General features: G+C 38.7%; 1 protein-coding gene across 1 annotated transcript in view; it reads right to left on the bottom strand.

Moving 5' to 3' along the window:
- ZFR (zinc finger RNA binding protein) overlaps positions 1-10,954 on the bottom strand; it is a gene marked incomplete at its 5' end in the record, with an annotated part of 27,572 nt that overhangs the window by 14,452 nt on the left and 2,166 nt on the right. Inside the window, 9 exons of the mRNA XM_009697331.1 lie at positions 717-866; positions 1,248-1,393; positions 2,367-2,486; positions 4,408-4,601; positions 5,543-5,831; positions 7,054-7,245; positions 8,552-8,799; positions 10,062-10,280; positions 10,916-10,952. Of these exons, the coding sequence (XP_009695633.1) occupies positions 717-866; positions 1,248-1,393; positions 2,367-2,486; positions 4,408-4,601; positions 5,543-5,831; positions 7,054-7,245; positions 8,552-8,799; positions 10,062-10,280; positions 10,916-10,952 (1,595 nt within the window). The remainder of the gene's footprint in view (positions 1-716; positions 867-1,247; positions 1,394-2,366; positions 2,487-4,407; positions 4,602-5,542; positions 5,832-7,053; positions 7,246-8,551; positions 8,800-10,061; positions 10,281-10,915; positions 10,953-10,954) is intronic.

The raw sequence follows: 10,954 nt of genomic DNA, 5'->3' as shown, positions 1-10,954 counted from the left end.
TCAGCAGGACTGTTACCCAGTCTGTCACTCCCCAGCCTGTATCAGTGCAAGAGGTTACTCCTTCCCAAGTGCAGCATTAGGCATTTGCCCTTGCAGAATTCCAGAAAGTTCTTGTTGCTCCATTCCTTCAGTATGCCTATGTCCCTCAGGATGGCAGGCCTGCCCTCAAAGGTATCAGCTATTCTCCCCAGCACAAACTGATTCAGTTTCATGCCAGCTGCAAACTTTACAAGTGCGTACTCACTCCATCACCTTGCAGATCATTGGTAAGGTGCTAATGAGACAAATCCCAGGATAAACCCATGTGGTACTGCACTTGTTGCTGACCTCCAGGTAAGGTACTACCCACCACTAACCATTATCTTCTGGGACTGATGATCCAACTGCTTTTTATCCATACATTTGTCCAAAATTAGATAAATGATGTTGTATAATGCAACTAAATAAAATAAAAAGTAGTACACAAATCTAGTGACTTGCATTTCAGAAGAAACAATACTTGTCTTTAAGGCATCTTTTTGTCATTTCACTGGACTTACTTTGGAAAGTAGATCTACCTACATAGTTTCATTAGCGTGTAATTTCTTCTTCACTTTTCCAAATCCTTTCTTAAGAAACACTGGAAACAACTGAAGTAGCACTGAATAATTATAGTTCTTAACTGTGCCTCCTGGTAAATATGATTTCACTTTTTCCCCTCAAGTTAAGAAACTCACAGCTTTTTTTGCATTCCTGGTCTAACTCCCAGCAGGCCTAGAGGTCCTGGAGGACCATGAGGATATCCTCCATCCGGTATCCTGCGACGGTCATCCCAGTGATGCTGCTCTTCCTCCATTCTCCTCCAGTACATGTCCTCTTCATAGCGCCTGAAGTGCATCAAAGTGTTCTCTTTAAATAGCAGTTAACACTTGCAACCATTCTAAATAAATCCTTGTATGTCCTCACTAACTTATTTCTAGTAGTTATAAGCAAATACCAGTGAACTGCAGTGTGTAACTAAAATGAATGGTTATTTTGAAAGCGGGTCTGAATTTATAGCAAAATAATTGTAGTAAGTCTGCACCTCTCAGAGGGACTGAACACTAACAAACAAAAACCCCAGAGGGATAATGACAACTTAATTTAAAACAAGACAGTACAGACTTCCCAAAACAAGTATTCAAAATAAGTAACTACAGAAGCAGAGTTAGTTTTAGATAATGTGACTACAGCTTTGCCTCATTCATTGATAAAACAGAATGCATTACCTCATTTCCATCCTCCAGCGTTCTTCCTCTTCTCGCCTTCTCCAGTATTCTTCCTTCTGCATCTGTTTCCTCATCTTCTCTTCCTGAATTTTTCTTGCTCGAATACTGGGCTTTACTTCTACTTGTAAGTCGGGGTTTACTTTTTTCTAGTACAGAAAAACAGTGAATGAAATGTAGGTTTTCCTCTTCTCATCTCAAGGTTACAGAGCTCTTCTGACATATTTAACACACACTACTAGTCTATGATAAAATCAAGGGGAGTAAATGCAGTTGCACAACTGCATTGAGTGAATAGCTGAAGAAGAAAAATCTCTGTCCAGTATTTTGAAGGAAAGAAATAGCAACAATTACAAATAGCATGAATTCCCTCTTCACTTATAAGAGAACAAAGTAATTTAAGATTAAAATGTTACATGAAATACTAAGTAATTTGCTGTTCATTCTGTAGCAGGATGATTACTCTATAGCCTGAAAAAACATTTCATCTTTACTACACAGTGCTTCCTGATGCCCTGTTCCTGAAGGTTCCCTCATACAAGGGCATAATCATGAGTTACTGAATAACACTTTCTTGCAATTTTTCTCTTCTTTCATCCCTTTCATGATTATGCAGGTCCATTGTATCTTCTCTGACCACAGCAGATTCTTCCAATATCATCTTATAACAATTAAAATGCACACAATTTGTCAGTACAGGTATCTCTCAGTTTCTACTAAAAAATCTGCAACACTTGTTTCTCAAATGTCTCCAAAAAGGGTTTATGTGATTTATCCTGCCAAACAACATTGAGCATTACTATTTTACACATTTGAAATTCATGGTAAACAGCATAAAGAACCTACTGTTGCTTGCATACATTGTACCATACTTTAATGTTGCAAAGGTTGCCTGAAAGCAATGTTCAAAATGTTTAAAAAACACAAACCAAAATACAGTTTCACAGTCTGCATTACTTCTTTAAAGACTATATTCCCTAAGAAAGATATTTCTCTACCTTTTTTTTAATATGCTGTTCACTCAGAGTACCCACTTTTGTCTAGTCTTTACATGTAAAACATGTAAAGAGTCAGTCGGCATTTGCTGGATTTTCAGGTAGAGCCATTAGGATTTCTACTAACCTTATACTGAAGTCTGTGCCGCCTCCCTTTTAAGTGCATCTCCTTGGCATTGGGATCATTAAAACTGCATTCACAAAGTTTACAGTGAAAGCGGATCACCTTTCCTTCATCATTTCTTACCTGGAAAATAAAGTTACAATGCACTTGACTTTTTTGGTTTTTGTGGGGTTTTTTTTTCGTTTGTTTGTTTTTTGTTTTTTTTTTTTGTTTTTTGTTGTTGTTGTTGTTGTTTTTTGTTTTTTGGTTTTTTTAAAAAACAAAGCTGATGTAAAAGTTAATGTCTACCTGTCTCAAAACACGCTAAAAAGTTCACACAATAAGTGAAAGAAGGCAAAGTAGAACTTTCAATTCTGAGACACACCATTGTGCGCAGTAATGAACACATTTCTTTCATTGCAAAGAGTACACAGCTTTAAACTTGAGCCTGAACATACTGTTGTCGAATAATTACAAATCTGCAAATCATGAAAAATTTACGTCAGACTTCGTCCACATATCTCATGTCACCCACATGAAGAATGCCCCAGTGAGCATAAAAGAAACATGCACAATATAAAAATGTAAACATATGCTCAAGCCTTTGCAGGTTCAATGCCTTGTCATTCTTATCTTCAAGCATGACCCAGGGAATTACAGGTCAGTCAGCCTCACCTTGATCCCTGGGAATGTGATGGAGCAGCTAATCCTGGAAACCATTTCCAGGCACATTAAGGTCAAGAAAATCATCAGGAGTAGTCAGCATGGCTTACACCAAGGGAAGTCATGCTCAATCAGCCTGATGAACTTCTGCAATAAAATGACCAGCCTGATAGATAAGGGGAGAGCAGTCCACACTGTCTATCTGGACTTCAGTAAGGCCTTTGACACAGTCTCACCATAATATCCTCATACACAGGCTGTTCATGTATGGCCCGGAGGAGCATACAGTGAGGTGCACTGAAAACTGGCTGAGTGGCCAGGCCCAGAGGGCAGTGATCAGTAGAATGAAGCCTAGTTGGAGGCTAGTAACTAGCAGTGTACCCCAGTGGTCAAAACTGGGCCAGTCCTGTTTAACATCTGCATTAATGATGTGGATGATGGGGCAGAGTGTACCCTCTGCAAGTTTGCTTGTGACACAAAACTGGCTCATACACCAGAGGGTTGCACTGACATCCAGAGAAGAGAATTCAGTAGGCTGGAGAAATGGGCTGACAGGAACCTCATGAAGTCCAACAAGGGGATGTGCAAAGTTCTACACCCAGGGAGGAGCAAGCCCTTGCACCAGCATATGCTGGGGGTCATGCAGCTGGAAAGCAGATTGGCAGAAAAGGACCTGGGGGTCCAGGTGGACACCACGTTGAACATGACCCAGCAATGTGCCCTCGCAGCAAAGAAGCTGACCGGCATCCTGGGCTGCATTAGACAAAGTACTGCCAGGAGGCCGAGGGCGGTGATCCTTCCCCTCCAACTCAGCACAGGTGAGGCCACACCTGGAGTCCTGTGTCCGGTTCTGGGCTCCTGGTACAAGTGAGACATGGACACACTGGAGAGAGTCCAATAAAGGGCCACAAGGATGGTGAAGGGACTGCAGCGTCTCTCCTGTGAGGAACGGCTGAGAGAGCTGAGACTATCTAGCCTAGAGAAGAGAAGGCTGAGGGGGGATCTTCTTCACGTATATAAATACCTGAAGGATGGGTGCAAAGAGCACAGGGACAGGCTCTTTTCAGTGGTGCCCACTGATAAGACCAGAGGCAATGGGCACAAACAGAAACAGAGGAGGTTCCCTCTGAACATCAGGAAACACTCTTTTACTGTGAGAGTGAAGAAGCCCTGGCACAGATTGCCCCGGGGAGGTTGTGAAGTCTGCATCCTTGGAGATATTCAAAAGCTGTCTGGACACAGTCCTGGGCAATGGCTTAAGGTGGCTCTGCTTGAGCAGGGGAGTTGAACCAGATGACCTCCAGAGGTCCCTGCCAACATCAACCACTCTGTGATTCTGCTTCATGTTGAACAAATTTTCTCTAAAATAGTAAAAAAAAAATACACATTTTCATATCAATACCTCCTCCACATAGTCATGGCCCACTGGCTGGACATCGCTTTGCAAGGCAGCAAGAGTTGTGGGAGTCACTGGTTCAGCTGCTGTGTCTGGTTTTACTTCCTGTGTTTGTATGGTAGCAGCAGGAGTTGTTTTAACACTTTCAGCTGATTTCATTTCTTCCAGTTTACTTCCTGTTGTCTGAAGCTTATTGCCACCTACAAATCACAAAAGTTAAACTGTTAACTTTCATAAAATGAGAATGTGATTACACATAATGTGCAAACTGAAGTCTATTTGCAAATATCAATGTTCTGGCCAAAGAATTATCAGTCTTTTAAAATTAGTTAAAACTTAAACATATTTTAAATACAATTAAAGTTTTAAAGAAATAACTTTAACAACATTCAAGTTATTTAAACACTTATTTTTTTATTTTAGCAAGAAAAACTTCTGCTTGATATAACTGCAATTTTGATTATTCATTTTCATGGTTTTTCAAAAGAGACAGGACTGGATAGGAACAACTCAGGAAATATATTTTAATAATCTTTTTTGTCATCAGGTAATTTTTTTTGAATGGATCCAGAAATGTACTTCAAAACCTTGTAACATTTGTACTAACAAAGGTAGTATACTCTCAGTGTTGCAACTGCATAGGCCTCTCCTTCAAGAGCAGGACAGATGATTGTGGAACAGCTGCTTCTCATCTCTAAATGTCGGTCATGTTCATCTCAAAAATTTCCACTGTTAGATTTCCACTGTTACAAGGGTATTCCAGTTTCCCAGTTATCAACTGCCAACCTACTGCAGGTTGCCATAACAGCCCAGGCTGCAAACTGAAATTAGGACCAACTGGACTACAAATTGCAATAGTCCAGCAGCTATTACATAATACATCAATGGTGGAAGGCTTCTTATGAAGGTGGGAGAAGCCTCCAAGAGAAGTCAGGTGGAGACAACCAGGCAGAAAACCCCATAAAATTTGAACCAAAACTTTTATATACATTCTTATTTTCACCTATCAGTAATTCTCTTAAACACAACTGAGTTACTCATGCATAAAGTTAACTAAATACATTTGTATTTGCTGCACTAAGTCTTAAAAAAATTATAGAATAGGTTAGGTTTCAAAATAAAGACTGACTTCTGTACTTGCCAACAAAGTTTATTTTCGGTGTAGATATTTTCTTTACAGCTATATTAGCAGCGGTTGAAGATGTTTTGTTGTTGGACGCAGTGTTAAGTGGTGTGTTTGCCGTGGGAGTAAGAATTTTCACTGCAGAAGATGCAACAGAGGAGTTCACAGTACTGCTGCTAGTTGCTATATTTGAAGCAGAGGCAGTTGGTTTGGAAGCAGATGTGGATGTTGAAGAAGTAGCCTGGGTAACCACATTTGGTTCAGTTGAAGGAATGGGTTTGCCAAGTTTCGTGTGCAACTTTACTACCTGTAAGAATGAACAGAAATTCACAATATGATCTGTAAAATTCATAATATGAATTTCATAATATTTCATAATATGAAATTTCATAATATTTCATAATATGAAATTCATAATAGAGGAAATTCATAATATGAACTGTAAAAAATGATGTAACACAAACATCGATATAACTTAAAAAATCAATGTAACCAAAAAGTTAGCTACTGCTTCCTTACAAAAAGTGATCTTGGGGAAAAAAAAGAGATGGACACGTAAAAGCTCTTATCATCTGTAACAAGGAAATAGTTAATAGTTATCTCACACTGCTTATTTCAATTAGAAATTCAGACATTTACTCTAAAAGCCATGCAGATGAGAACAGAAAGCCAATAAACTCACAAGCCAGTACAACTCAAGGAAACATTTTGCTTCAGTTGTTTCAATGTGACTGTTTCATTGCCTGGTTGCTTTTCACTCTCTCTCCAAAAGTGTAGTACATTGAACTATTTTGGTTCCAAATAGTATTTGTAAACAGGAGTTATTTAATCCAAATTCCACAACACTGTCTTTTTTGATCACTACATTTTAACAGTATTCGCATTGAAACAATTTCCAGGTTACCTAGCAAAACTGAAGAGATCCCTTAGGTAAAGGTTTTTTGTTTTGTTTTTTTTTTTAAAACTGCATGCAAACAGGGAAAACACGCTTACCAAAAGTTTTCCAAATGTACTCATTATAAAGTCTACTGCAAGACATTGTTCCTTGCTCCCATACGCCAATTTTCTTTGCAAGAAATACCAAGGAGTGATGCATAATAGCCCTGCCCCTTGGCACTGACTCAGCTTAACTGTGTTTCAAAGTGCACCAAAACCTTCACAGCACCAGACAAGTAAGACAAATGACAAGAAAAGTCTTGAAAAGAGTTAGGGGGCACAAGCATGCTACTGCATGTCCTCACTGACTCTTTTCCTCATTTTACTCTACAACTTCTTCCTATGATTTACATACTTTACCCAATGCATCCTCTTCTCATTGATGCCATGGCAATATTTTTCCCCCTTTCTCCCAAGAAGGCCCTTCTAACAGTGAGCTTAAAGATAAGTTTGAAACAAAAAGCAGAACTAAATGCCTTTAAACAAAATAATTCAAATCATGTTGTTTCTATGTATTTTCTCCTCTCTGAGAAAAAATGATGGGAAGAAATACAAGACTGACTTGTACAGTAAGAACAAGAGAAAACTCTTACTTTCTGATGCTTGGCTCCACGGATATGGGCAGCATAAGCATCTGCCCCTGTACAAGACACATCACAAAGCTCACAGCGCAACTGATTTTGAGTTCCACGAGCAGAAGTGCTGTTGTTATTGGTGTTCTGGGAAGCTTTTAATGCTGCTTCTTTCTTTTTGTGTTTCTGGCCTTCTAAGTGTTCTTTGTAAGTCTGTTTAAATAAACAATACACACAGAGTAAGCTGTCTTTGTACTGCTCGTTCATTATTCATGTGAATACATGTAATGCAGAAAATAGCATAAGATAACATGCTTTGTATGAGAAATATTTCCCACACTGAACATTTCTTCCATAAGACAGGCTCTAAGGCATTTGCAGGCCACTTCTAAGACCAAGAAATTATCTTCTCCACCACCAGGGCTGTTGTGATACAATACAGGCTTTTCTCTTAACTTCCCACTTCCTCATTCAAGGACTGGTTAACAGATTATTACCACTGAAAACCTGATATGATCAGAAAACTGCAGTTCCCTGCACTGTATTCAGTTATTCTTGATTTTGAATTTTCTCAACTACAAGACCACATTGATGAAGTGTACCCAGAGAACTAGAAAAACAATTTGAAAGAAGGTAGTGCATAAATCATAGAATCATAGAATCATTATGGCTGGAAGAGACCTCAAAGATCATCAAGTCCAACCATATACCCGATGCCACCATGCCTGCTAAACCCGCTACACCATTTCTCTAAGCGCCACATCTAAACTTTTTTTGAACACTTCCAGGGATGGTGAGTCCACCACCTCCCTGGGAAGCCTGTTCCCATGCTTAACGACTCTTACAGTGAAGTTGTTCTTCCTAACATGCAACGTGAACCTCCCCTGGCACAGCTTGAGACCATTTCCTCTTGTCCTATCTCTAGTTACCGGGGAGAAGAGACCAACCCCCACCTGGCTACAACCTCCTTTCAGGTAGTTGTAGAGGGCAATCAGGTCTCCCCTGGCAACCTGGAGAGTAGACAGGCTATGAAATAATGACAACTTTACCTATAGAGTAAGAACTGTTTAGCCAGACACACACATGAACACACTGCATGAACTGGTATCTACCTTCTATGTACTTGTATCCCCTGTGAAACTAAGCTGGGATGTTGGAATGCAACAAAGAATAAACTTTCAGGCTTACCATTCACAAAATCTATGTAATTCCATAGATTTGAAAAAAGTTTTTTCTAAGAAGTGTGCTATGCTAAAAAAGCAAATCGAATTCAAAGCTTAGAATATTTCTGAAGTCCAAAGCACAGCTGAAGCTTCTCTGTACAAGCTCAGGGGATGTAACTTTTTGTCTTCCCATAGGAATTCTTTCCATAATAGTGCACATTTTCATTTAATTATTCCTTTAGTAGAAGCACAGAATCAAGTCTTTAAAAATTAACAAATATTCTCAAAGGCGTCAGTTTTTTAGCTGAAGAAATTATGGCTAAAGTGTATAGCAGAATATTATGTAATACAGGTACCTGTGGTCCAGCACAGCTGATCTTACAAACATCACAGTAGTGGATCTGGGGTGGTTTGGGAGGTTGTTTTGGTTTCAGTTGCTTATTTTGGAATGGTGCCTTTTTAGTAAAGGTGGTCCCTGTCCAAGCAGCTGTTGCAGCAGCAGCAGCAGCTGCTGCCGCTGCCTGTTTCTGTTGCTGCTGCTGCTGCTGGTAATAGGACGATGCAGCTGAATACACTGCAGCTTCATAGCCGGAATAAGAGGTACCTCAAAGATCAAAATAAAATAAATGTTACATCACTGTACATAATGTATCATTTACATAATACACTAATTCAAAACATGTTGCATAATAGAGCTGGGGGGGCAGGGCAGGATAAACGATTTATTGAGATCTTGCTAGGCAGTCTGAATTTTTCTTTATGTTTCACAGTGCACACATAACTACCAATTGTATCAGGAATGTATTTGATTTTAGACACATTTTTGCAGACATGCAGTTATGTTAGATATATCAAAGCATCCCTAAAGAATAAGAGAAACTTCCTGATACATCTGGTAAGACCAAGTATGATGTAACAAGAATTTTAATAAAAGATTTATCAAAGGCCACTTGAAATAAGCAGTCTTCCAGAACCAATTTGCTGTTCATGTTTCCAAAATGCAAGGAGTACAGACATTATGTAAAGGAAGGGGGAAAAAATGAAGATAGAATGGCTAGTGCTATTACATTCTATTCCACTGACTTAAGTTGGTTTAGCGCAGAGAAGCTGCTTGCCTGCTAAAATCTGGCTACGCAGTCCTTGATTTCTAGTATCAAAGTTGAATAAATCAAGGAAACTGGGCTTTCATACCTTTAAGCCAGTTTCCCCATAAACTTTCTACATCTACTGGTTCAACTATTTTAATCCTCTGATCAGGCTCTGTCTCAAGGAAGTCTTAAAATCCCTTTTTATACAGAAAACAAAACAAAGCAAAAAGTTCAAAGTAGCTATAATATGCCAGTTGATTACCATCTGGCCATAAAGTTAAGATCTTTTAATCTTTAACTACTTTTTGGCTTTCTAATGTTTGAAGGAAAGTCTTTTTTTTAGCACCCATTCTCCTCTCATTTTGGGCCAAGACAGCCCAAATTTTCAAGACTTATATTGGACTGCTCATCCCTGTCTCTGTTAACTGCTGTTTGATGGCAGCATGCTCCGTTCCAGCTTCTCTGGGTAATATTTATGTGGATGTGTTTCCTTATTTTTTCTATCTCCCATCTTTTCTTTCCAAACCTTACAGTAAGTCACAAAACACCATGCATGTAGCAATGCCAATGCTTGGTATATTCTGACATGTAACAAAATAGGCACATACAAACATCAAACCTCTTTTACAGATACAGCAAAATATTCTGCCGTTACAATGATTTAACTGGTTGATACTTCCCAGTAGATTACAAAGACAAACTGCTAAAATTCTGAGTATTTAAAGCCTCTCCTGTAGCAACTGCAAAGATCCTAGCAACTAATATGCAAAATTCTTACCAGAGTAAGTAACCGCTGTTGTACTGTACGTTGCACTTTGAGTATAGGATGGAACAACAGTAGCTGCAGCTGCTACTGGCTGCACAGTAGAGGATACCGGATATATAGAAAATGTAGTTGTTGCTGGACTTGGGGTTGCAGGTTTTATAGCTGTCACTTGTCGTGTTTGCTGGGCTTGGGTATACTGAGTTGCCCCTTGGCTATATCCTGCTTTTGGAGCTAATTAGGATAGACAACAAAAGTGTACAAATATTGATATGTCTTAGTTGAATGAAATGCAAACCATATTAAGTCAGAGTTCATACTAGTAAGCCTCAGATTTTTTATTTATTTTTAACTGCACTGCCATCTTCTTAAACAACCTTCTCATTTAATGGTTTTACTAGAGAACACTAAACCAAAGTACACCTAAACTTTCCTATTATTTCTAATTAAAGTAAAAAAAATAATAGGATTTATGCTTTGTATCAATCATGATACCAATAATTAAAGAACTACATACATTAACTAAAGAATTAAAAAAGAATCTTTCTAATCAAGCTATCTGAACCCACCATTAACTATTTGAACCTACTTCAGCGAGGTTTCTAGACAAATAAACAAGAAGTTTGCCTAGAAGTACGTTTTGAGTGTATTTAATAACAATCTAAACCTCAGAGATGGTTACTTATGGCAATGTCACAATAATGTTTAAGTTCTAGGTGCAGCAAATTTTTTTAAACTTTGACAGAGATTACATAACAAAACTAAAAAAAAAATCTAGATAATGCGAAATAGTCAAAGAACTATTTTTAAGGTATTAAAGCAGTACACAGACTGTGTGTAATGACAGCAGTTTGAATCATGCCACCCACCTGTCTGGTAGTACGATTCAGCTACTGAAGGCTGAGGCT

This window comes from Cariama cristata, unplaced genomic scaffold, assembly GCF_000690535.1.
Source record: "Cariama cristata isolate BGI_N322 unplaced genomic scaffold, ASM69053v1 scaffold8663, whole genome shotgun sequence".
NCBI classification, from domain to species: domain Eukaryota; kingdom Metazoa; phylum Chordata; class Aves; order Cariamiformes; family Cariamidae; genus Cariama; species Cariama cristata.
Note: the sequence above shows the minus strand (reverse complement) of the source record. Positions and strands in the feature narration are given on the sequence as shown.